Source organism: Lissotriton helveticus, chromosome 5_1, assembly GCF_964261635.1.
Source record: "Lissotriton helveticus chromosome 5_1, aLisHel1.1, whole genome shotgun sequence".
NCBI classification, from domain to species: domain Eukaryota; kingdom Metazoa; phylum Chordata; class Amphibia; order Caudata; family Salamandridae; genus Lissotriton; species Lissotriton helveticus.
Genome location: NC_136065.1, coordinates 1,938,041,637 through 1,938,069,137, shown reverse-complemented (window position 1 = coordinate 1,938,069,137; position 27,501 = coordinate 1,938,041,637). Strand labels below are relative to the sequence as shown.

The 27,501-nt window shown below is 46.6% G+C and overlaps 1 protein-coding gene across 2 annotated transcripts in view; it reads right to left on the bottom strand.

The window, feature by feature from the left end:
- The window catches only part of COPZ2 (coat protein complex I subunit zeta 2), a 116,728-nt gene that overhangs the window by 49,134 nt on the left and 40,093 nt on the right, over positions 1 to 27,501 (bottom strand). For both annotated transcript variants that reach the window (XR_013595064.1, XM_078645571.1), the window contains exons 3-6: positions 21,794 to 21,875; positions 20,460 to 20,551; positions 13,236 to 13,291; positions 11,790 to 11,867 (exon numbers count right to left, since the gene is read on the bottom strand). Coding sequence is in view for 1 of the 2 variants with exons in the window: in XM_078645571.1 (XP_078501697.1) it covers positions 11,790 to 11,867; positions 13,236 to 13,291; positions 20,460 to 20,551; positions 21,794 to 21,875 (308 nt within the window). In the remaining variant the exon portion in view is untranslated. The remainder of the gene's footprint in view (positions 1 to 11,789; positions 11,868 to 13,235; positions 13,292 to 20,459; positions 20,552 to 21,793; positions 21,876 to 27,501) is intronic.

The following is a 27,501-nucleotide window of genomic DNA, read 5'->3' as shown; positions in this document are numbered from 1 at the left end:
GAGCTACTGGTTTCACAACTTTAGATCTAATGTGCGTATGACCAGGTGGTGTTACATGAAGGCAGTAATTTAATTACTGCTTTTATTAGCCACCAGATGGTCTTTTCCTTTATGAACGCATGCTTTTCAGATTGGCCAGTGACGCTGTAATTTTTCAAAGGATCATGAAGGAGACCCTGGATGAGTTAGATGGTGCAGTTGCCTTCCATGATAACATATTCATTTATGGAAAAGACAAATTGGAGCATGATAACGCACAGGAATATTTGAAAGCTTCCCATATTATGGGACTGACTTTGGAAATGGATAAGTATAATTTTGCTAGAAACAAAGTAGAGTATTTAGGACATTGCATTTCAGCTGAAGGAATTACACCAAAGGATGATCATGTGAAAGACATTTGTGATGCACCAACTCTGCAAATGATGGAACAACTGTCTTCTTTTTTGGGTTTCACTGAGTTTTATGCAAAATTTGTACAAAACCATGACTCTAAAGTTGAACATCTAAGGTGGATTCTGAGGAAGAATGAGAAGCTTGAATACTGATTTCAGATCTCTTATGGAAGAACTCATTATAGGGCCTTGTTTGAAACCTTTTGTTGCAGGGAAAGAGTGCGTAAGTCATGTAGATGCAAGTGCTGTGGGGATTGTGGTGTTTTGATGCAAAAGGATGGATAGGAAGAATGGGTTTCTGCATATGCTTATAGGATGTTGAGGGAAGCTGAACCAAATTATTCTGCTATTGAAAAGAAATTGTTGGCATGCACATGGGCTTCAAAACATTATAGAACTTATGTTTGGGGCGCTAAATGTATCGTAAGAACAGATCACAAACCCTTAGTGAATATTCTGTCTCCTGTTGGAGGATGGGGTGTAACTCCTAGGTGGAGTAGATTAGCTGGTAAATTACAGTTTTTTATTACAGGGTGGAATATGTTCCTGGTCACAGGAAAGTACATGCAGATTCAATATCAAGGATGCCTAGGGGAAGCACTGATGATGAATTTAGAAATCTTGCGGAGTATGAAGTTGAGGTTGCATTTACTTTTGAGGACATCAATGCTATTGTCAAATTTATTTCAGAGGAAAAATGGGAGAAAGAAGTTTGGAAAAAAATGTGTAACTGAACAAAAGTCATTGAATATTTTTCTATTGGTTGGCCTAAGGAAAGGAATTTGATAGGTGAATTAGGTGATTTTGTTAAAATTAAGGGTGAGTTCATTGTTTCTAATGGATTGTTTTAGGGGGAGATAAACTTGTTCCACCTAATGGTTTGAGAAGAGGAATAATTGAGTTATGCCATGAGGGTCATCTTCGAATGTCCTCTATTAAGGGAAATATACTGGTGGGCATCTATGGATGCGGTTGTTGAAAATTGGGTTCGGCTTTGTTTTGCTTGTGCGAATAGTGACAAAATGGCTAAGGCTCGTAAGGTTGAGTCTTGTCCAGTTAAGGTTGAGTTTTGTCCAGTGGCTGTCCCTGAGGACCTAGGAGGCAAGCTGGAATTTACATTATTGGTCCTTTCAATATACTGCCTGGAAGGAAGCTTTTGGAATAGTTTTAGGTGACTATTTTTCTAAATGGCCAAAGGTTAAAACTAAAAATATTATTGTTTTTTTAGATCATGTTTTTTCTCTGGAGGTATTCCTGAAAGTTTGGTGCCAGATTATGGTCCACAATTTTCTAATGAGTGCTTTGAGGAAATTTTGAAGAATTGGGTGTTGTAAATAAAATGATTTCAGTATATCATCCCAAAACTAATGGACAAGTCGAGAGGTTCAATAGCATAGCTGAAGAATCTTTGCAATGGTCTTGTATTTCTGGTCTTAATTGGAGGAAGTGTTTGTAGTCTCTGTTATTGGCATATTGCACCACGGTGCATCCTGTGACTGGTCTCACTCCTTTCCAACTCGTACATGGTTGTATCCAAGTGTTAAAATTGTGCCTTTGGTGGTTAAGGAAATGGAGAGGGGACAGCAATTATTCCAAACCAGGGAAGTAGTGTGGATCACATGCAAATGGTGAAGGAGAAGATGAGAGGAAAGATGGATTATAATAAGGCATGGCTATTTAAACCGGAAATTTGTGTGGGGAAATTGGTTAGAAGTAAGAAACCAGAGTGAAGGCAAGGGGTGTCCACAATGGTCTTCTCCTTTGAAGGTTATTCAGGTTTTCAAAAGAGCTGCGAGAGTGGAAGGTGTGGAATATGAACAGAATCTCAGTGTGGCTGGCCCTGAATTTGTAGAGGGAAACAAATTCAGAGTAATGGGCATGGTGGCAATATGCTCTTTGATGTTGTGTTGCCCAAAATCAATCAGGGATTTATAAAGTGGAGCAAATCACCTGTTAAGGGACTTGAGCGCTGAAGTAGCGAACTGCTTTGTGCCGATGTGTTAATTTGAACAGCCAGGTCTTGAGGCCTTTCCTGAATTCCTAGATCGATTGGCGGTCCTGAGGTGCAAGGGGCAAGGGAAGGTTGTTCCAAGCTTAGGCCGCCAGGTGTGAGACAGAGAGTCCTTCGCAGTTGCCTCGGCAGATCCAGAGGGTGTCTGCGAGGAAGAGGGAGGCGAATCGAAGTTATCTGGTTAGTGAAAGGTCATGCATTTTTTGATGTATGCTGGTCCCTCATTGCATGCTTTGTATGCATGGATCAACATCTTGAACTGGAATCTCTTCTGGATCGGAAGCCAGTGTGGCTTCTTGAGGTGCTGTGTAGTGGGGGTCCGTCTAGGGAGGTCGAGGATGAGTCTTGCCATTGAGGTCTGTATTGTCTGTAGACTCTTCAGGAGGGGTGCAGTGATTCCTGCGTAGAGTATGTTCCCATAATCAGGCCTGCTGCTGACGAGGGCTTGCGTGACGTTCCTCCTGGTGTTGACTGGGAGTCACCTGAAGATCAACACATTGTCTCATCCTATACCTTTGAATGATTCTAGTTGTCTGACTGATTCTGGTTCAACTGCACTTAAGGATGGTAAGAATGGCGTTTAGGTTGGAAATGAGCAGATTCCTTCTGTTTGGAGGAGTTAGTTGGTGTGACGTAACATGTGCGAAAAATATCGCCCTAAGAAACTGGATAGATTTGTATTATGGACAGGTTAGTGCATGTATTGTATAATTTTTATTGTAAGATATCTAGAAGTGTTGTTTATTTTTAAACAATTTTTTCTTTTATTGTTAATTTGTATTTAGTTTTTTAGTTTGTTGATTTATTTTTATATAAACAAGGCAGATGTGTGGCATTTTAGATGTAAGCATATATATATTCCTGTTGGGTTTGGAGTAGAATCTTAAAATGCCATGCTGGAATGTGGGGGTTGAAGGATTCTGGGAGGCAGTTAAAGAGGCAGTGACTGAGCTGCAGTGGTGTCTGTTTACTACTACTTAATTGTTGTTACGGACATGTGAAATAAAGAATATTCATGGCAACCAAGGCTCAGTTCCTCCTGGTCATAGTGGGAGATCTTTCAAGCAACAAGGACCTACAATTGCTACAGTCAATTAAGGATGTAACAACTGCAACAGTAAAGACAGCTCACTGTTGAGAGGTTTCAGAAAATCTAGAAAAATATCTGCAAACCTGAAATCTGGTGGTGAAGGATGTCAGGTAAGCATTAGCATTATCGTCTCAGAATGATTCGGAAAATAGATGATGGCTTGATTTTTAACTTTAAATCAGACTGTCATGTTAGTCTCTAGTGTACATAATTCGGACAGAGATAATCTGTGGAGGAAATGGCTTATGACAATGACCAGCGTAATATGTACTTAGGTATTTATTTACCTGTGTATTTACTTATTTTTTACATATATATTTGGAGTGGGCCTGGCCACTCGGGCACAGTAGTGCTTCACAAGTAACCGGTAATATGAAAACAGGTACAAATGAATACAAGAAGCCGGGTCAAGAGAGAAGAAACTTGAATAAATTAGGCATTATGTTGCAGTCTGAGACGTGGAATTGTAAGCATTTTTGGAAAGATTTTCGGTCAACTTTGCTCTTTTTCAGTTACAGCGTGTGCTGTAGATACATGTCAGCAACCTATTTATTTTATTTATTTATTTTTAAAGTTTTATATAGCGCGAACAAGATCTTTGCAGATATCAGAGCGCTTTACAGTAACAGTAGGTAGGATAAACAAGACTCTTAAATCAATATGAGATTCCGTAGACAGTGAGATGCAAAAAATAGGGTATCAGTCATACAAGAGTATACAGAGTAATAACAATCAAGAAACAATAAAATGGAAGCAGTACAATGTCTAAACGGATAAGATTATAGCACCCCAGAGGGTGAGTAAACACAATGTTGAGAGCAAAGAAGTAGTCAGTAGTGGGTGCGTTGCAGGTTATTGAGGCACTCAAGTCCTTGTGTACAACCCAATAGACAAGTTGGAAATCAATAGTATAGCATCCGTGCAATGAATTAGATCCAGAAGCAGACAAAAAATGGACTGACATAGATAAATATTCATCCAGCCGATAATGTGGGGGCCAAATACTGTCATTGTTCCAGTATCAATAGTGTTCAGGTGTATTTAGCCATAAGGATGGCCTTCACCTCTTTCTTGAAGAGTATAGTGGACGGGATAAGCCTGGTTTCTGGTGGGAGTGCATTCCAGATCCTAGGTGCCATTCCAGAGAAGGAGCGTTTGTATGTTTTTTCCTTCCGGAATCTCCGTGGTTTCAGGAGGAGAGTGTTTGTGCTTCTGTTGGATCTTGAGCCTCCTGATATGGTCAGCTTATGAGAGAGGTAGTTGGGTGCCTTGTGGTGTACGGCCGAGTGTGTCATACAGGCAATTTTCAACTGAATTCTGGCTTCAATAGGCAGCCAGTTCAGGGTTTTTAAGTCAGGGGATATATGCGAGTGTTTTCTTGAGCCAGTGATGAGTCTCGCGGCCGCGTTAAGGGAGGCTCTTAGGGGAGCCGTTGTTGTCAGGGGGAGCCCGCTGAGAGCCACAATTCCGTAGTCTATGCGAGGAATGACTAAGGCTTGTACCACAGTTTGGAAGTCCTTGGGTGGTAGGAAGGGTTTGAGTTTTCTCAGCGTGTTGATTTGGAAGTTGGCTCCTTTAGTTGCTATGGTAATATGCTGCTGCATGTCAAGATTGCAGTCCAGTGTGATGCCAAGGGATTTCGCTGAGTCCACGATGGTGGGTTGGACATTGAGTGCGGTTAGATGATTGAGCCAGGTTTGGGTGATGGCCTTTTTCGCAGGAGGAGAGATCAGAAGGAACTCAGTTTTCAGAGCATTTAGTTTGAGGTGATTGTCGGCCAGCCAAGCTTGGGTGTTTCTTAGTGTGGCATTCAACAGTTTGATGTCTTCAGGGGATTGAAGCTTGAGGTAGAGCTGAGTGTCATCGGCGTACATATGGAAATGTACCTTAGAAGATTGAAGCAAGGTGGTGAGTGGTTCCATGACGAGGTTGAACAATGTGGGGGATAGGGAGGAACCTTGCGGGACGCCCAGTGTTACTGGCACAGGCGAGGACAGTGCGTTGTTGATCTTGAACCTCTGCGAACGGTTGTGCAGAAAGGACGTGAACCATTTGAGAACCGTCCCGGATATGCCCATTCTGGTATTTAGGAGCTCCAGTAGATTCTCGTGTTTGACCGTATCAAATGCTGAAGAGAGGTCAAGAAGGATGAGGAGGCAAGACTCATTGTGATCAAGGATTTGGAGGGCATCATCTATTATGTGTGTCATGGCCGTTTCCGTGCTATGCTTTGCTCTGAATCCGGATTGGTGGGAGTTGAGGAGGTCAAACTGCTCAATGTGTTTTGTCAGTTGGAGTTGTACGCATTTTTCTAACAGTTTTGCTAGAGTGGTGATATTGGTGATAGGACGATAGTTGTTTAGGTTGGCCGGGTCAGCTGTGGGTTTCTTGAGTATAGGTGTGACTTGCCCAATCTTGAGGGAATCTGGGATGAGCCCTTGTTGCAGGGAACAGTTGATGATTTTAGTCCAGAGTGGGAGGAACAGGGGGTGAGGACTTTAACAGCATTGGCAGGTAGGGGGTCTGTGTGATGATTGGCGGGTTTCAAGGTGACCAGCAGCTTGTGAATTGATTCTTCGGAATAGGTGTCGAAGGACGTCCATGAAGCGTTGTTTTTAGCATGAGTGTTAGTTATGCATATGGAGCCGGCGAATCGACTTACATCCTTGATGAGATCGCTTCTTATAGTGTTGTTCTTTTGCTTGAAGAAAGCAGAGAAGTCTTCGCAACTTGGGATAGCCTTTGTTAAGTTGTTGGGTTGTGGAGGTTGCGTTTTGGTTTGGGTTTTGACTAACTCGAACAGTTTTTTTGGTCGGTTTTTAGCTTGATCCAGCTGTTGGCTAAAGAATATTGCTTTCGAGCGTTTGATTTTTCTGAAGTAAGCGTTTCTCTTATTCTTAAGCGTTCTAAGGTTCAGTGCTGAGGGGTCAGATCTCCACGCGCGTTCAGCTAAGCGCATCACACGTCTGTCTTCATTGAGTCTGCCATCGTACCATGGGTTCGAGTTCTTGGTGGAGACTCTCTTCAATTGCAAGGGTGCGGCTTCGTTGATTATTGTAGACATGGAGTCTAGGTAGAGGTTGGTCAATGCATGCACATCAGAGACGTCCGTCGGGGGAAGAAGGAGACTGCCTGTGTGGGCAGGCAAGGACTTTGGGTTAAGGTTCTTCAGGTCCCTCTTCCAAATCTTGGTTTTGGCAGGTTGCGCCGGGTTAAGTTTGACCTTTTCGTTGATGAAGAAGGTGATGATGTGGTGGTCTGACCAGTCGCATGGTTCGATTGCGACTAGTTGGGTAGAGTCTTCTTTGGCGATGATAAGGTCAATGATAGAGCCTTTTTCATGTGTCGGACCGTTGCAGATTTGGGTGAGGTCAAGCGCGTCGAGGAAAGACTTAAGGCTCTTCACCACAGTGTCTTTCTGGTCATTCCAGTGGAGGTTGAAGTCTCCCAGGTAAATTTGATTGAGCTGTCGACCGGCGTTGGTGGATATCGTGTCCATTAGTTGTTGGGAGAAGATGAAGTTGTCACCGGGTGGGTGGTAAATAACATGAAGGGAGCACACAGGTTTGCCCTCACTAGTAATATCAAGGCAGATGAGTTCGCAGGAGGAGAGGGAGGGGGAGGAGCCTTCAGTGACAGCTAGGTTGCTCCTGTAGATGCAAGCGATTCCCCCGCCCGTCTTGCCGTTCCTGTCGAGTCTAATAATGAGATAGTTGGGGGGGACTAGTATGTCCATTATAGGTGTGGATGTTTCAGTTAACCACGTTTCAGTCAGAATTGCAAGATCAATGCCCCTTGATAAGATGAGCTCCGCGATGCCAGAGGAGTGTCTCCGGGCCGATCTGCAGTTGAGCAGGAAACACTTTAGTCTAGGGGTGAGGAGGGTGGGAGAATGATCTAAGGAGAGGGGGATATTTTTGAGATTACAGGGGACAGAACTTCTGTCGCTCAGTGTGGGTGGCCTGAGGGGATTTGTGAGAATCGTGGGTATGGGGAGGTGTGTTGTGGGTGAGCGTTTTGTGGGACCTGGGCCATAAGAGCAGAGTAGATTGTGTAAGTCTCGGCCCGAGAGGGTGTTTAGGGTGCGATGGGGACGGCCAGTGGCCTTGCGATCAGGGATAGAGGGCCAGCGCGGGGAGAGCAGGGTGGAGCGGTTTGAGGGGCGCATGGAATCCTTGTTGGGCGGGGAAGTGTAGGGTAGTGGGTGCCTGGGGGGTGTGAGAAGATGTTCTTTGATGGTGTGGAGCTCTTCCTTGACTTGTAGGAGGGTGGAGATGATCATGTCCAGTGTTGGATTGGGGATGGAATTGGAAGTGAGAGCAGGGGGTGAGTGTTTGAGACGGGTAATGGGGTGGGAACTGGATCGAATGTGACGGGATGTGCGCGCGATGGAGCAGGGCTCTGCGGTCCGAGTAGGTGGGGTAGCGTTCGGAGGAAGAGAGAGTTTGTGAACAGGGGGCGGGGATGAGGACAGGGGGCGGTTGATAGCGTGAGTGATGGCGCTTGTGGAAGGCGGTGTGGGTGAGTTGGGGGATGAATGTAGACTGGAGAAGGAAGGGGTGACAATAGGGGGGTGAGGGCTAAGAATGGGAGGGGATAAAGGATAAGGGGTTAGGTTGAGGGAGGTGGTGTGTTCCGTGAGTCTGGCCGATGGGGTGGGGTATTGGGGAGTGAGAGTGGGGGGGAGAGGGGGTGAGGGTTGGTCATGTCGCGGGGCGCGGGAGGTATGCTCAAGGTGGTGGAGGTGGGTTCTGCGCGAGTTGTGTGAGGAGTGGGGTGGGGAGTAAGGAGGGTGGGGGTATTGGGGATGTGTGATGGGGGATGATAATCACCAATGCATGAGGGGTGTGGGGAAGTGAGATCGGAAGGGTGATCGATTACAGCAGCATCTGCGACGTTTGCAGAGGTTGTGTGGTGGGGGGTGAGGAGGGTGAGGATAACGGGAGTGAGCAAAGGGGGGAGATCTTCGCTAGTGCATGAGGGAATTTGGGGGATATGAGCGGGTGGTATGAAATGGGAAGTATGATCAGGAGGGTGACTGATTACCGCGGATTGGGGAGGGGAGAGCTGTGAGATGTTTCTCAGCTGTGATGGGGTGCGGTTGGTGTATATGGGGGAGAGGTCTATGTCTGTGATTGAGAGGTGTGGGGCAGCTACAATAGGTCGGTGGGTCATTAAGGTGCAGGGGGTAGAGGGGGAGAGATCTATGTCTGTGATTAAGGAGTGTGGGGTAGCTACAGAAGGTGGGTGGGTGAATAAGGTGCTGGGGGTAGCGGAGAGGTGCGTGTCGTTTTGGGGCTGAGCTATGTTAGCTGGGTTGTGATTGGAGGCTGTGCGGTTAGGGATGTGAGGACTGGGGGTGCTGTGAGTGGGGGTCCGTGGGTTGGAGAGGTGCTGTTTGAAGGTGGGGAACATGTTGTCTAGTAGTTCCAGGTTCCTGTCTGTGGATTGAATTAGGACAATCCCGTTATTGTAGATAGTGATGGTGGTTCTGCCTGGGAAGAGTTGGGATGGTGTGATGGAGAGTGTTGAGCCATGAGCGGATTTCCTGGTAGAGGAGACGGTGAGTAAGGTGCAGAACACTTTTCTCCATTGGACTCTTCGTGTGGTGTGGAAGATGATGTCAATATTCATGGATCCATTCACCGGTGAGAAATAGGTGTCGACAAAGGGGGTTTCAGGGTGGGTCCTAAGGAAGTTATGTTTAAAGCGCTTAGCGGCTTTTTTGTTGGGTAATGGTGGGTAGATGATTTTATATGTGTGTTTGCCGATGAGATCCATGTTGGGTAGAGGTAGGCGTAGGAGGGTGTACAATAATGATAACAGGAGCAAAAACAGGTGCAAACAACAAATTACATGTAACGATAGTGACAATGGTGAGCAGACTGAGTATATGATGTAGCAGTCAGAATCAACAATGAAATTAGTGACCTTAGTGAGCAATCAAAATATATGAGGTAGCAATCGGTACGCCACAAGAGAAAGTGAACTGGGTGCAGGTTACACAAGTGTATAAAATACAAGTAAAAATATAATAGTGGTATACGAGGTAGCATTTACATTAGTGAGCAATCAGAGTACATGAGGTAGCAATCGGTGCGTCACAAAGAGAAAGTGAACTGGGTGCAGGTTATAAGGTGTACAAGATACAAGTAATAATATGATATAGATAAAACATTGTCTAAACATTAACAGAGGCAAAAACACTGTCTCTAACACAAGAGGTAGTGGATACACATGGTGTGAACCCAGATAAAGAGGTAGCAGACTGTGTGTTACACGTGAAAGTGAACAGAGCGCCAGTTACAAAAATGTCTAACCTGCCGGAAAAAGGTATAATACTGCAAAAATGTCAACAAGACAGGTAGAATAATATAGGAAAAATATAGTGTTGAGGTAGTGATGAGGTAGGCCCTAGGAAGTGGAGTAAACACTAGGGTGTAAACCCAAGCTAGCCACCCGAGAGAGAGACTGGGCAAAGATGGCCGCTCCATATGAGGAGAAGAGACAGTAGTCCTCTTTTTATTTTTGTGGCTTTGTGAGCAGGGAGGGCAGTTTCGTTTTCAAGCTAGCCCAGTTCCAGAGTTGCTGTGAGGGAGTCTTATCTTGAAGGGGCCTCGTGGGCATCTGAAGGCACAGGAGGTGATTTATTGCCTTTCTTTTTAGCACCCCGCCATTTTGAACAAAGGGTTTTGCAAAAGTACAAGCGATGGTCAAAAGAAATACCTTTTTTTGTCGTGAAAGCCTGTGAGTTAGGGGGGGGTTTGCAGGTTTCCTGGTGAATTAAACAGCGTCCCCGAGCCCTCCACTGCCCTCAAAGGCTGTAGGAATCCTCTGATGTGGGGCGGGGGGTAATTGTGACTGTAGGAACCGGAGAGCTGCTCCCAAGGTCCCGGCGGCAGCCGGTGGGGGGGGGGGGGGGGGCGCAGGGTGTCACATCCCCAGAGGAGGAATCCCCGCTCTTGCCTGCAGGGCGCTCTGAGCCTTAGTGCTGCAGCCCCTTCCGTCACAGCTGACGGCGCTGTGTGTTTCACTCTGGTCTCGCTGTTAGACTAGGGACTCCACTCTGGTGGTTCCCTGGGCATCGTCTCCACCCTCCCTCTCACCTCCAGCTTCCGAGGGTCCGATGTAGAGAGGGACAGGTTCAGCCGAGTGAGCCTCTCAGATAAGTGAGGCTCACCGCGGACCTGCAGCAGGATTCCGGACTTCACCGCTATGCCAGTGGGGGTGCCTCCAGGCTATTGCAGGTAAAGATCTCCGACGCCGCTTTCCATGCAGGGGTTGAGGGGGGGGAGGGTCCGCCAAGCCTCCAGGCTATTTCAGCAACAGACGCCGAATTTCAGCAACAGACACCGTTCTCCATGCAGGGGGGAGGGGGCAGCCACGACCCGCTTCAGAGCCGTTTCAGTCCTGGCTCCAAACCCAGCGTCCTCCGAAGTGCTCTCCGGTGCTGTAGAGAGAGCGGACAGCGCTGGGGGGGGGGTCCGACACCCCCTCTGGTCCGGTCCAGTCGTCCTGTGCTCCTCCAGTGTTCCGTTGTGGGTCGCGGGGGTCAGTCGTCCGTCCGGCGCCTCACCGACATCTGCCGCAGGGATCCTGGCATTCCCCGCCGTGAAGTCCGGTACAGGCGATGGCGGAATTCTAGCGGGTCCCTCGGGCGAGAACTCCGGTGGTCAGCTCCTGTCGTCCAGTGCTCCTCCGCTGTTCCGTTGCGGGGGACCTAGTAATCCAAGCAGTCCAGTTACAGCGACAATCCAGTTACTCTTAGAATCCAGTTACTTTAACACTCCAGTTACTTGTATACGTTCCAAAGATGCCGTGTGCTATCAGGGGATAAATCCAGGAGAGGGATCCCAAGCACTAGGAGCTCCGGCGCTGGAGCTCCTACCAGGCGGCCATCTTAGGTCTGGATAATTCTTACAAGACCCTCAACTGCCTCACATACTCTCAAGAGACTCCATCAGGTTAGCCTCACCGCAGTGCTGCATTGCTCAAGGGTTTAAACAAAGCAGGCACAACGCTGTCTTCTGCGCACCCCAATCCAGTCTCACCTATGCCCAGGCTGAATGTATATGGTTAGATCCAGGCCCATCCCTCACTGCCCTTCAGGGCCATACAATGCAGAAGATGCTAGGTTCTCAGTGCACTCTCTCCGCACGCTTCCTCACTAACTGAACTGCACCCTGAATATACTGTCCTCAATGTAGACCTTCGTGAACCTCTCTGTCAAACCCTGCACTCCTGGTGTACTGTCTAGACCCCTCTGGTCTGAGGTTGCAGGGCTGGCACTCACCCTCCGTCAACGATTTCATCCAGAACGAGGAAGGTGCCGTCCATGTTCTCCAAAAGCGATCTCTTCTCCACGCTCTTTCTAAAGGAGGAGAGATCAAGGTAAGTCTAAGAAACAGAGGAACAATGAGTGCACAATATGAGGGGGTGTGAGAGCAACAAAAGGAAAACAGCGGAAGAACACAGGGATTCTATGTGAGGAAACAAGATTGTGTGCGAAGTGCAAAGAGAGAGGTTGTGTGAAAAAGGGCCTCTCTTAAACAAATGGAGAATGTATGTTAGAACGCTGGAAGAATGAGTTTGCGTTAGCAATAGACGGAAAGTGTGTAGTTACCAAAGAACAGGGTTTTCGTAAATAGGAAGTAATGACGCTCAGCTACTTAACGTTGGTCTGTTAGACCTGAAACAAATAGGTATGGTGCTAACAAACAAGGGAAGACCCTAATAACCCCTTAACTTGTGGAGGAAAATCCTACCACCTATACACGTAGCACCAATCCCGTACACACATTTGAAATAAAGTAAACAATGTAGAAGTGATTTGAATACAATTGGAACAATTATTATTAAACGTTGTTGTCCTGGTTTCTTTAATTTGTTATGATACGAAAACAGCCAGGCGACACGTATTTCGTCAGAGAAACAGTGGTCTCCGACTCTCAGGGCTTAATTTGGTATGTACAGAGATCAGAGACAGTACTCACTGTTGTTTTCTTGACTTGCACCCTACCGGTTTGGAATTATCACCGGCTCAGGGACTAGACTGATCTCTGTACATACCAAATTAAGACGGAAAATGTGTGTCAAGAGCAGAGATACATTTGGAAAATGCATTTGAGGAACATGGAGGGACATGTGTGAATAACAGACTTAAAGCATATGTTTAACGGGTGAGGGTATGGTGGACATGCCATTGCGCGTGTGCTGGAATCACACAGCGCACAGTGTGTGTGTGTGTGTGAGGTACAGACAAAGAAGAATAAAAGTGTTAAATGGAAAGAATGTGTGAGGAGGGGGAGATGAGGGTACTCCAGGGTTCAATGAGCATTTGTGAGTGAAAGATAAAGGCACATAGTAGGTGTGAGGAGAAGAACCAGGAAATCGTATGGCGGGCCCATCAGACCAGTACACAGTGTGTGTGTGTGTGAAGGAAGATTGTGCGTGAGGGGCAGGCAGATTGCATAGTACGTATGTGTATGTGTAATGCACAGACGGATCCTTTACGAAGTTGCACACGTAAAGTGCATCAATGGTTTCGGGTATTAGAAACACATTGATGTGTATAGATGGCCTTCTATGCAAAGCCCTTGGCGTAGTTCAAAAAGAATGAACTGCTAGTAACACTTATGGGGTGGAGGGATTATGGTGTCAATTACAGTCAATTATGGAGGGTCTGTACTTTTAGTGATACTCACAGAATGGAGATATCTGCACTGCTGGCGACACTCACCGTAACATGTGACTGAGGGAATCAAAAAGGCATCCAAGTACAGCCATCAGCATTAACTGCAGATCAAGAGCATGGCTGTTAATTTTAAGAACTGCATACACAGGATCCCAAACATAAGCTCAAACACCTACACAAGCCAGGGAAGGCAGCGAGTTCGATTTCAGGGTTCCAGAGAACCATCAAATAGCTCCATTTAATTCACACACACATAACCTTTTGGGCAGTGCAAACCTGCAGATATCCATTTGGCACATAAGCATCCTAGTTAGACCTACAGCCACACAAAACAAACTCACAACACATTAGACTGTCAAAAAGAAACCATTATTGTACACGAGCATACAATTACTCACACCAACTCTGACTTGCACAGAAGCGTTCATAACACCGCTTCAGACGCTCACAGGATCACCGCTTCATCCACCCACTGCTCCCTTCCACCCTTCCTGACTCCTACATGTACATTCGAGCCCACCCATCCATTCGCTCAATTGTGCATATTTACTACCTATCACCTACTCACAATCATCATTACACTCATCTGTACACTCACTCAGACCCATACCTACACCAGTGTACACCCACACACTCCTCACGGGAAACATCCTTTACAACGCAACTTTTACCACGCAGTGCCTTTGCGACGCAACTTTTACAACGCAAACAATTACAACGCATTGCCCTGGGGGCGCTCTAGGATAGGGAATAAGTTTAATTTACTATCCAACACCTTCCCTAGTGTCCACGGGGACTGGAGTTGGAATAGTAAATTAAACTATTCACTATCCGGCACCCCAAGGCGCTATGCGTTGTAAAAGTTTTTGTTGTAAAAACCTCGTTGTAAAGGCATGTGTGGTAAAAGCATGCATTGTAATGTCATACATCCACTCCTCACGCATATACCTGCTCGTACTTATTCCGATCCTCATCTGAACACTCACTATACTAACACCACAGTGTAGACCTATGTACACAGACACATCCTAACACAACAGTATACACTCACGTACTCCTCCTCACACATATACCTGCGCACACTCATCTTGACTCTCACATTCACTGGCTTAGAGCCATCATGTGAGCGACAAACTAGAGCGAGAGAGGAAAAACGACTGCCGTACTGCCTCCACAACTGACAATATACTCACAACCGGTATGGCAGCTAGTCATTTGGCTCACCTTTTCCCAAAGGGTATTCCCTTCCCCCGTGAACAAAGAAACCAGAGTTTTATGGACGGAAAGGCCTTTTGTGGCATACTTCATCATCGGCGAGTCCGCCGCACCGTGTTAGGGCACTGCCAACACAGTGGTCTCAACCTTTGTACAAGGGAGCGTAGTATAAAGAAGTTCTGGGTAATCAAGGGGTCCAGATATCACATTAAAACTACCTCAGTGTAAACCCAGGGGACTCCCTTTATTAGGTCTCGGCTAGCATAGGCTGCGCTTGCGCAGTCTTGCTGGCGAGATTTTATGTCTTCTAGTATGGAGCTTAAACAAGCCAGCTCTTCTCCATAGGCTGGCTTCCTAAACGGCGGCCAGTCATTGGAGAAGAGCTTTGTCTGTCACTTTAAGCCCCGTCCGTTTCAGATTGAGGGGGTGTTTTTTCATGTTCCTTCTCTCTGTGACGTCTTCAGTCAATCAACAGAAAGAAAGTCTAAAGAAACACGCCCCCAGTCTGAAAATGACGGGGCTTACAGACTCCTGCTGCCCGTCTCGCTGTTCGGAGGCTGTTCGGAGGAACAACCGTCTGCCCGTCTCGCTGTTTGGAAGAATAAAAATGGGCACGGGCCCTCCCCAGGGCTCTCTCTACCCCCACAGGGCCATGGGGCACATTGGAGCGGCCCACTGCTATCCGGGGCTGCTCGGACGTGGTGCCTCACGCGGACACCACCCACACGATCTGCTCCCTTGAGGAGCGGAAGCAGTCAGACACCCATGTCCCCTGCCCAGCCCCGACTCACCGGGCTCCAGCGTAGGGGACTCCTCGCTTCCGAGGGGGGCAGCACTTCTCCTCCGGGCAAAGGCGGGGCTCTCCCTGGCACATGGGAGCCCCGCGGAACAGCTGCCTCGCTTCCCTGTCTTTTTAAGGAGGTGGTCTGCAGCGCCTGCGTGCTTCCCTCTCCTCACGGGAGCCCCGCGCTGCCATTGACTACATCGACCGCTGCCTCTCTTCACCCGGGCCCCCTCCTGGGACCCGGGGCTTTCTCTCCCCGGCTGCAACCGCGGGGCTCTCCTTAGCGCATGGGAGCCCCGCGCCATAGCCCATGCCAGCCTTGTCTGGCTTAGGTGCAGGCCCCGCCTCCGTCCCGGCGGGTCTGCCTGACTTCCGGTTTTCACGAAGTGATGCGGCGGCGTTCCTTTTCTCGGGGGCAAAAGCGAGGGGTAGGCTCTCTCTAGCAAAAGTCCGATCAACGATTAAAAACACGGGCATAACGCAGGGTGGGCACCTGCTAATAAAAATATCGCAATAAGCGGTGTTGGCACCCGCGATGTGCACACAAGGGCAGGAGCGCTTCCCTGTGGGAAAACAACAGCGCTCTGCCCCTGAGGGAAAACAACAGTGCTCTGCCCATGAATACAAATATAGCGCTCACGAGGCGCTGGGGGCAAAGCAACCATCAAGCCCCCAATGACGGGCCCCCCTGAGGGCCTATTGTAAGCACTGGCTGCTTGTAAGGTGAGAGCGAGGGAAAAAAAAGCTGCCAAAGTCCTTGAGAGGAGTTCACTTGGTTTAGCTGTAAATATTCTGAAAATAATATATTTTAGAGCTGTTCAGAGTGGAGCAACGCAGTAATGTGGGAAATAGATTTAGGCAATGGCTCACAAATGTCCTTAATTAGACAAACACTTGAATCGTTGGTCTGTAGCGTCAGTTTTCATACAGAGGATGAAATGCAGTGAGCTGACAAAAAGCCTCTTTTTTATTTTCTACATTTACACAGCGTGAAGTCTGCCTTTCACTGCATTTGCCAGCATGAGGCGGTCAACCTGACCTGCACAGGTGTGAAAATGTGTTCGTGCTCGGAGCCTCTCTCACTGGGGGCGAGTTTCAACACATTGGAGCACTGTCTCACTCTCAGCCAGTCTCATTAGCTTTGTTACCTCCAGACAATAAAGTCACACTCTTTCTGCAACCCCTTTTGGTCAAAAACCTTAAAAATCCAATAGGTAATAAGACCCCCAAGCACTCTCTAGTACAACAGTGAAAGCATGGTTTTAACAGATGGCAGTACCGAGCAGGTATAAGAGTAAAAACACAAACGTTTGTGTTTCAGCACGGCAAGTTATCAATAGACGCCACATGCAAGGTCAGGGCTTTAAGTGAAATGAAAAAAGTGGGGGGGCCTCTAGAAGGGGCACGGCCTATTTAAATAAGGGTGTGACTTAAACATGCAAACTAAATTCTGACTCCCATAATGTGTCACCTGATTAGCATTTGGGTTCCTCTTTGAGCTTTCTGTTATTGCAGCCAAATATAAAACAGAATAACTATCATGCACCTAAAACCACCCAGGACTATTGGCTTTGTCAATGGCTGTTCACTAAATAAGTAGCAAGAATTAATTTGTTGTAATTAGTGAATATATTTAGATTCTGAAATTATTCGACTGTAAATTAAATATTTCTGAAGCATGTTGCCACAGAAGTGGTTTTCAGAGTGGGTCAATCATTCCCATTACGTTCACTCCATATTAGACATATACGCCCTTTTTCTCTCCACATCTCGTCAAACTGCACCCTCACACACCCTCTCACCCTCACCCTCCCAGCCCCTCACTCCCTCACCCTCACACCCCCTCACACCACCTCACCCTCACACACCCTCTCACCCTCACACACCCTCGCCCTCACACACCCTCACCCACCCTCACCCTCACATCCCCTCACCCTCAGTGCTCTGTGTGTATGTGTGTGTTGCAGTGTGTGTGTGTGTGTGTGTGTGGTGCTGTGTGTGTGGCGTGTGTGTGTGTGGCGCTGTGTGTGTGTGTGGCGCTGTGTGTGTGGCACTGTGTGTGTGTGGCGCTCTGTGTGTGTGTGTGTGGCTCTGTGTATGTGTGTGTGGCTCTGTGTGTGTGTGGCGCTGCGTGTGTGTGTGTGTGTGGCTGCAGGTGTGTATGTGGCTGTGTGTGTGTGGCACTGTGTGTGTGTGTGTGGGGGGCTCTGTGGGGGTGCAAATGCAATAGGTCTCGCACTTGCGAGAGATTAAGCTTTTGGCATTGTAAAAGACAATGCCATTTATTTATCTGTTTTCAAAACCAACACATAAATAAAAATGTTGTCATTTACAATGCCAATAGCTCTAACTTTTGCAAAGGCGAGACCGTTGCATTGTAAATGCTTGTTTAGAGGGTTAACAGGGTTGGGTTAAAAAAAGGTGTTAAATCTGGGTGCTTTTGAGATTCAATGTCTCAACACACCTATTAAGTGGCAACATGTTTTGGCCATCAATGGGATCCCTCCTTCGATAAAATTCCCAGCGGGAAGGTCCAGGACCTTCATCAGGGCATGTGAAGAGGAGCACTAGGGTGGAGCCCAGTAGGTTTCAAGGCGGGACCTGCTTCTTGATGAATGTGTAACTACAGGAGTGGTTCCCTACCATAGTGACTCTTGAGTTTGGACCCTGGAGGTAACCGAGTATGAGACGTTAATGTGCCGGTTAAAGGAAAGACCGATTCTTACCTTAGTGCATGATTACACACGCAGGACAGACTGTAGGAGTACTGTTCCAGGTTGACTCCCACTGAATCTTACTTGAATTCAGGGACCCCCTTTTAGTCACTATTGAAAGTCAGGAACCCCCGCTCAACACTTTCTATGATTTGAACCTCAATATAATATACAGAAAATACAAATAAAGTATAGACCACACAAATGCTCAAATATTAAATTGCTTTGTTTAATTCACAATCAAATATAGAAAACGTTTTCACATTTTCAATTTTGCTTCTTTAATTGAATATACTTAATTTTAATGTATTCATTTTATTATTATTTAATAATATAATTCATTATTTTGTTAAATAGCCGTGGACACACGGCGTAAGCTTTGCGGACCCCCAGGTTTCCTCGGACCACAGGCTAAGAACCACAGGTTTAAACCATTCCTATAGCCTTTGAGTTTCTGGAGATATCTGAATTGGAGGTCGGACTCTTACCCTAAATCCTAATTTTCATTAGTGATTGTGTAGAATCAGTGAGTGCCTCTGCTACTCTGGGTGGCAATCAAGACTTGAACAATCAAGATTTTGCTACCATAAATCTTCCAATTTGACTTGAATGAGCCCACTTTTCATTGAGGATGCTTACCTTTTGGATAAATGATTTCCGGGGTGTTTTTGTAAAATTCGTAGCACCACTGGCTAAAAACCAGTGGTGCTAGTTCTCAGAAAAGCTGTTATCACAGTTATCTTGGTACACTAGTCTGGCACCATCCAATTAACTAATGCTTGTAAATAGAGCCCATTTTATGTGACATGGGACCAGAGAGTTTCCAAAGGAACCATTCTCTATTGGAAAATATATGTCCAATGGGTGCTATGTTATTAGTGTTCTATAGCATAACTACGTAAGCTCAGTCATTGTGGGCGCAGCTCTGCACCAGAAGGTGCTAGGCAGCTAAGACGTTTTGTTTTATTGTTCTTGCTCTGAATTGTAACTACCATATGTCATTTGTATATTAAAGGCCTATTCTTTCAAAAGGTAAAGCTCTGACTGGACAATATATGTATTTCTTGCAATCAGATGTTTCATACAGTATTGAGTTTCCACCTCTTAACCACTTCCAGCAGCAAGTCTTCAGTGGAAGCCCTCCCTGCCCTTTAGAGGTATGTGTACAGAGAGTAACTGTGTTACCCATTTTGATAACATTTAAACACCAGTAGCCCCAACGGATTACCATCACTCTGAAATAAGCCCTCACGTCATTCTCACGTGAACTGGTCTCTCACTGGCGCACCCCACCTCTCAGGCAACCCAACATCAGCTCACCCCTTTTCTAAATTACACATGCTAACATGTACACTTTCACAACCATCAAGTTTGTATCTACACTCATCTGTATTCAAACATGGCGCGCAATATGCACACCAGCTTACAAACACGCCAACTTGCACGCCTGCTCTAAGCCATCTATGTACAACTATTCCTACCATTCCTAAGATAACACAGGCGCCACTGCTCAAGCTCATCATAGCATGCACACATCTAGCACTACACACATGCGACGGTGACTCACACTAGCTCATGGCCACACTGCCCACACCACTGACACACCAGAGTATGCACTGAAGTCTCACATGCACTTGTCACTCTCATATGTCTAAGACTTCCCTGGATATCCTTCACATGCACTCTCCTAAACCCAAATACACCCCTCTGTGTTACGAACAGCTAATGTAAGAGACCACAGAGGTAAGATACAAGTTGCTATGTGTGTAAAACACCTGGGCTGCAAATACAACAATGTTTTCTCAGCCATTAAAGCTTCCGCTATTCCTGCGATTTTCAGAAAATATACATGCACTTTTGATTTGGCCCATTTAGGAACTTGTAAAAGGTTAGGTCTTGAAAGGAATTTAGTTTTTCATTAAAAACAGACAGGCAGACAACTTTCACAATGTAACAGCTGTTAAGGGCGACTATCTAAGGAACAGCATGCCGGCCACCTTTAATATTATGGGTAGATATTTAGGGTAATTCTCTTCACAAATATCACGTCACAGAATACAGGCGACCATGATTCTTCTGGAGTGATCGTTAAACAAAATACATTTTGAGAAATTCTCCCGTGGGCATGACAGCTAATAATGACTAATTCGAGGTGCATTCTTGGAAAAATGCTTAATGAATTCAAGAGACACAATCACGTGCACATTGAGCACCCACCAGGCGATCACCCTCAGATTACACAAGGAATACTTTAAGTGATGTATCTACCTATAAAATAAAGGTTTAACTAACTTTACAAAGCAAAGCTCTACAGGAACCCCTCAATCAAACTGTTGTATCATTTTCAACAGCTGTTGTCACCTTTAACCCCCAGTGCTACGTGCACTGCAGTGTAACATCAGCAGTAGTTATTTGCCCTGTGCTCCTCGAGCCGATAATGCCTCCAGTCAGCAGCATGTGCTAGCAGGCACTGATAAGTGCTAGCTCCAGAGTGGAGCAGGTCTCTCGGGCCTCTTGGCAGGCGTCACATTGCCCATCCCATGACAGGCCTCTCACCTCGTTCTCCTGGGCACTTCCCACCACGTACAGGAAAATATCAATGCTGTTCTTGTAGACGATGGTCATTCCTTCCAGGAAGGCGATGTCACCTGTGGAAGAGAGGACATTTCTAAACAGAAAACATCTGTAATGATGAGAGAGGGAGGACAACAGGTGGGGAATATTTTTTCTTTTCTCGGGGCGTTCTGGAAGTTGAGGCATTAGCTGAATATTACATGTATGGAGAAAGGGTGCTGCTGTAAGGAACATTTCAATGAAGTGTTGTGAATATGGATACATACAAGGTGTACAGCAACAAAGCATTAACAAAACAATAAATGCAGAACAAATGCACAGGACATTATTTTGATGTCCAAGGGTTACAGGGCATTGGCCTGATGTCTAAGGTACATAGTGTTAACTGTAGGTGGAGCGATACAAGGCATTAACTCGATGTTGAAAGAGACAGGGCAGTATCTAGACATTCAGAGGTGCAGGACATTCAGCTAAGGACAGAGAGCATCGACCAAAGGCCTGTGGGTAGAAGTCATTAATTCAAGGCCTGGGAAACAGAAATGAACCATGGAGGGATATTGTGTGAGAGGAAGACGAGCAAGAAAGCTGGGAGGTTACCACTAGCACAAGTCATGGATCTTACTCAGGGCCACTGGAAGTCTGTGGTAGGGAAGGGTCAGGTTATGCTGCATGGTTGACTTAACGTAGTGTAAAGGGGCTGGACTATTTTGTCATTATTAAACAAGCTTGTACTGTCTGTTGTTTAACAACTAAAAATAGCAAGCAGCAACTGAACGGTGACCAGTTAACTTTTGCAAATCATATGGTCTGCAACAGTGCGGCAACAAGTGTAGCAGAGGTTTCTGTAACCTTTGATCCATTTGAGCTAGAAACACACATTTTGGTTAAATAGTGCAACTTGTGCAGCAGATGAGGGATCACGTGACATAATTATATGCAAAAGGATAATGCTGCAGAATCACAACTCCGGTGGGCCTGATCTTAAGGCACCATCTGATGGTCCATTTATAGCCAGACTCCTTCCTTTCCCTGTTCTTCACAATGCCTCTTTGCCTCAACACACCTGACCCCGTCCCAACCCACTGCACACCTCCTACTCCTGCCACTCACATACTCTAGGTCCAGCCTTGCCCCTGAATGCCCTGACCAGTTATCCTCTACGCTCCTGTGCCACCACCCTGGCCCCTCTCCCAGCCTCGAGTGCCACCGAGTCCACCCCTTCAGTCCGCCGCTCCCGCCTCCCTCTTCCCATCGCCTGCTACAACTCCTGTGCTCTCCCCACTCAGCCGGTCACGAATTCACTTTCTGCTCCTTACTGTCCGTCTTGTGGGTTTTGTTGAAGACTTTCTTCTCGAAGGCAGTTTGTTCCTTGGTTGACGGGAAGCTGTCATCATAATACTGCAGTAAAAGGGAAAGAGGCGTGTCAAGCGCACACATGGAATACTAAAAACACATGGACAATGAAGTTAGAATGAAAACTCGCAGAGACTGCACAGGGGTAATGAGCCCTCACCATGAGGATGGGGGCGGAGGGGGATGCGTGCGTCACTCATACAGACCCACAGGAACAAGCATTGGCAACGTCTCACCTATGCAAGAGCTATTGACTTTGGCAATGTGTTTTTAGACATGATGCCCACCAGTGTGGCTGCTAGTCAGCATTGCTTAATGTTAGTGGCGCAGAGTGGGGTGGGGTTGAGTGGAATGGGGTAGAGTGGAGTTTGATAGATTGGGGTAGAATGAAATGGGGTGGGTTGCAGAAGATTGGAATGGAATAGATTGGAGTGGTGTAGATTGTGGTGAAGTGAGGTAGTCGGCAGTGGAGTAGATAGAAGTAAATAGAGTGGGGCACATTGGAGTGGGGTAGAGTGGTGTTGGATATATTGGGGTAGACTGGAGTGGGGCTGAGTAGAGTTGGGCGGGGTAGACTGGAGTGGTGTACACTGACTGGATTATAGAAGGGTCGAATGGAATGGAGGGAACATAGATTGGGGTAGGTGGGAGACTGGGGTAGATTGGAGTAGTGTGGGGTAGCTTGGGATGCGGAAGATTAGGGTGCATTAGGGAAGATTTGGGTAGAGTGGGGTAGATTGAGGTAGATTGGAGTGGGGGTGGGGTAGATTGAAGTGGAGTAGACTGGGGGAAGTGCAGTAGATTAGGGTGGAGTGGGGTAGATTGGAGTGGGTTATATTGGAGTGGGGTAGATCGGGTAGAGTGAAGTAGGACATATTGTGGCAGATTTGGGGAAAAGTGGAGTACAGTGGATTTGGGTAGACTGGAGTGGAGTGGCGTAGATTGAAGTGAAGTGGGGTAGATTGGAGTGGAGTGAAGCCGATTGGAAAGGAGTAGACTGAAGTGGAGTAGGGTAGATTGGAGTGGGGTAGGGTGGGGTGGGGTAGATTGGAGTGGGATAGATTAGGTGGGTTATCGTAGGGTAGACTGGAGTGAAGAGGAGTAGATTTGAGTGGGGTAGTTTGGAGTGAGATAGATAGGAGTCAGGTAGATTGGAGTGGAGTGGGGTAGACGAACAGATTGGAGTGGCGTTGGATAGAGTGGTGTGGGATAGATTTAGCTGGAGTGGGGTATATTGGAGTGAGGGAGATTTGGTAAGTGTGGGGCAGATTGAGTTGAGTAGATTGGAGTGGAGTAGATTGGGGTGGGTAGATAGGAGTAGGGCAGATTGGATGGTGTGGATTGATGTAGGGTATAATGAAGTGGGATGAGTGGAGTGGATTAGGGTGGAGTGAGGTAGATTTGGAAGGCATGTAGTAGATTGGGTAGAGTGGAATTCAGTGGGGTAGTTTGGGGTTCAGTGGAGTGGGGTCGATTAGGTGGATTAGAGTGAGTAGATTGGAGTGAGGTAGAGTGAAGTGGGATAGATTGGAGTGGAGTGGAGTTGGATAGGCTGGAGTGGAGTCGAGATTGGAGCGCAGTGAGATAGATCGGAGAATAGTGGTGTGAAATGGGGTAGATTGGAGTGTAGTGTAGTGGGGTAGAGTGGAGAGGGATAGACTGAGTGGATTAGAGTAGGGTAGATTGGAATGGAGTAGGGTATGTTATGCAGCATTTGTAGAGTGTGTGTACACCAAAATGGTTTCTTAGCGCCGAAGTAATAAGAGGCGACAACTAGCAGGAAAATTAGCCAGGTCTTCAAGAGTTTCCTGAACCTCCCATAGTTGGCTGCAGATCTAACGGCATTAAGGAAGGAGTTATCCTAATCTTGGTACCATTAAAAGGTTTAGGTCGGCCGATCTGAGATTTCAATTAGGGGTGTAGCTCTGAATTCTTGTGGACATAAAGGATGGGCTTTTGTCACGGAGGGATTTAAAAAATGTGCAACATGTTTTGAAGATGGTATGCTAAGCTACGAGCCAATGTAGCTTTTCCATCAAAGGTTTAATATGGCAGTACCTAAGTTGTTGAAAGACTAGACTAGCTGCTTGATTTAGTGCTTCTTTAGCCTGTGGTTGAGGCCTATTGGAAGTTCAAGCTAGAGAGCATTTGCATAGACGATCTGGGACATGACTAAGGCAATAATGATTTGGATGGTGGCTGGAAAATTAAAATATTTCCTGATTTTTCTGATTCTCCTAAGTTGGAGAACGCATGAGGATATCAATTAGGAACCCAAGACTTTTTACAGCTTTCTCGGGCAAGGAAGGGGATCCCATCTTTGGAGGCAGACCAGAAGAAAGGATTCCATTAGTTGATCTTATTGTTTGTAACAACAATCTCTGTTTTGTCATAGTTCAACTTCAACTGATTGCTGTTTGTCCAATCACGAATATATAGCATAGTGTTTTGGAAAAAACCCTTGATTTCCAAGGTGTTATCATTGGTGAAAAGCACCTGCATATCATCAGCCTAGTTATACATTGTCACCATCTGCAGCTGAAAGGAATATACCAGAGGGTGGATGTAAAGATGAAAAAGATAGTGGCATGCGGATGATCCCTGTGGTACTTCGTAATTTAGTTGGACCTTGGATGAACAAAAGGGGGAGCGTGACAAACTAATTGGGAATGGTCTTTAAGAAAGGATTCCATCCAGTCCAGAGCAACACCCTGCAGTCACGCTGCCTCGACACGTCCAATCAGGGTCGCATAGTCGACCATGTAGAAGGCCACTGATAGATCTAGGAGGACCAATGCCTGACTATTTATTTTATTATATTTATTTTAAGACTTATAAAGCGCGACTGTCACCGTTGCAGGCATCCTGGCGCTAACAAAATCCAAACCCAGATAGAAACAGAGGCACAGAGTATACCCGGGCTAGCCAGGGAAAAGCCAGGTTTTTACCCTTTTCCTAAACTGCAGAAGTTCATTAGTGGCCCTAATCTCGAAGGGAAGAGTGTTCCAGAGTCTGGAGGCAGTCATCCGTGGAGGGCCCTGAACACTATACAAAGGGCTTTAAATTGGATCCTCTGTCCGACTAATGCCTATGTCTGCTTCTTCTATCATATCATCTACTACAGAAAGAATGACTGTTTCTGTTGAGTGGGCAGTTCGAAAGCCTGCCTGGTATGGGTCGATGAATTTAGAGTCCTCTAGAAAGGAGCAGAGGAGCTGCGCCACAAGGGTCACTTGTAGTTTTGCTAAATAGGGGAGAAGAGAGATTGGTGGATTGTTTTTTTTTAAATTGCTGGGTCCTCTCCATATTTATTTTCAAGTGGGATTATCACAGCCTCCTTAAAAGAGTGTTGGACAATTCCCTGAGTTAGGGATTGTTTAAGGTGGGAATTAGTTGTATCAGGAAAAAAGGAGAAAATTATTTTTAGGATCTGGGGGAGGGGCCAAGTATCTTTCGGGAATCCCAATTTAACATTGGCCATTAAATCCATGAGGGAATCTTGACTGATAATGGGGAAGGCCGAGAGTGGGATGGGATTCCTTTCTTCACATGGGTTCTCAATGGTTAACGTTCTGGGGAGGGGTGCTGTCTTATCTCCATTATTTTATGAAAAATGAAAGAGTTCAGAGCATCACAAATTATGGGTGGGGGTGACTGGTACGGTTACTCTTCCCGGGTTTAATAGTTCTCTGACAATTTCAAAGATATCCTTAGTTTTATTTTTAGAGCATAGAATTCTGTTTGAAATAAAGGTCAATTTAGCCTGCAAAATTGATTATTTTAATTTTAAACACTGGACGAAGGCTTCCTTGTTTTCGGGCAGGTAAGCATTTTGCCATTTCTGTTCAGCCTGGTGGAGTCTCAATTTAGCTAGCTATAATTCTTCCAAAAACCATTTAGATGCTTCAGGTCGTTGAATTTGCTTAGTTTTTCCAAAGAGGAGCATGAATATTGCAGGCTACTGTTAGCCGGTCTGAAATGGCCTCCTCAACTTTGTCCCAGCTCTCAGCAGGAGTGAGAATGGGTGGGGCAAGATCGGAGTGGGGTGGATTGAACAGAAATGAGTGGAGTAGTTTGGAGTCGGATAGACTGGAGTAGAGTCGATTGGAGTGGGGTACTGTGGGGTGGGGTAGATTGCAGTGGGGTGAGGTGGGTGGAGTGGGGAGACTGGGGTAGAGTGGGGTAGATTGGAGTAGAGTAGAAAGGGGTCAATTGGGATGGGATAGATTGGGGAGGGGTAGATTGGGTGGAGTGTGTTAGAGTGGAGTGAGGTAGATATTAGTGAGTGGCATGGGGTAGATTGGAGTGGAATGTGGTAGATTGGAACAGGGTATACTGGAGTGGGATGGGGTAGATTGAAGTGGGTAGATTGGACTGGAGTGGGGTAGAGTCGAGTGGGGTAGACGAGTAGATCGTAGTGAAGTGGGGTGGGGTAGATTGGAGTTTAGTGGGATAGACTGGAGTGGGGTAGATTGGAGTGGGGTAAATGGTGTGGAGGGGAGGGGAGTGGAGTGCAGTGGCGTGGGGTGTCATGGATTGAGTGGCATTGCATAGAGTGGAGTGGAGTAGTGTGGAATATGCATGGTGTGGTACCGCACTGCCATCACAGACAACACATTTTAATTTGAAAAGACCATTAGATGTGTACTGAAATACGGGTTTACTGCTTACAAATGATAATGTGTGCAAATGTCATTACCTAGTGCATTGGTACTCATAGTACGGGCCGCAGGCCACCAGCGGCCCGGCAGGCCTTCATTGGCGGCCCACGGACCCTGCCTTGCAGTTTCCACGGCCGGCAGTAAACACAGAAGATGACCGCAGGAGCATACGTAGTGAATACATATTAAATAGGTATTCATTACGTATGCTCCTGCGGCTATCTTCTGTGTTTACTGCTGGCCTCTGTGGCATCAGGCACCTTCGGAAGCTTCCCAAAAGGCCCTTTAAAAGTCAGCTGTAAGCGCTTTCACAGCTGACGTTTAAAAGGACATTTTGGGAAGCTTCCTGTTTAGACAAAGACAGATAGAGGTGCAGAGACAGATAGAGGCGCAGAGACAGATAGAGGCGCAGAGACAGATAGAGGCGCAGAGACAGATAGAGGCGCAGAGACAGATCGAGGCAGAGAGACAGATAGAGAGAGACAAGGACAGACAGACATAGAGACAGACAGGGACAGGTAGAGACAGGGACAGACAGAGACAGGGAAAGAGAGACAGAGACAGTGACAGACAGATAGAGACAGAGACAGAGACAGGGACATTGAGACAGGGACAGACAGATAGAGACAGAGACAGGGAAAGATAGGGACAGACAGATTGAGACAGGGGCCGACAGATAGGGACAGAGACAGGGACAGACAGATAGAGACAGAGACAGGGAGAAACAGATAGAGACAGAGACAGACAGACAGACAGAGACAGGGACAGAAAGAGACAGGGACAGTTAGAGACAGGGACATACAGAGACAGAGACATACAAAGACAGGGACAGACAGAGACAGGGACAGACAGATAGTGACAAGGACAGACAGATAGAGACAGGCACAGACAGACAAGGACAGACAGATAGAGAAAGGGACAGACAGAGACAGGGACAGACAGAGACAGGGACAGACAGAGATAGGGACAGACAGAGACATAGACAGAAGCTAGAGAGATAGATATTAGCT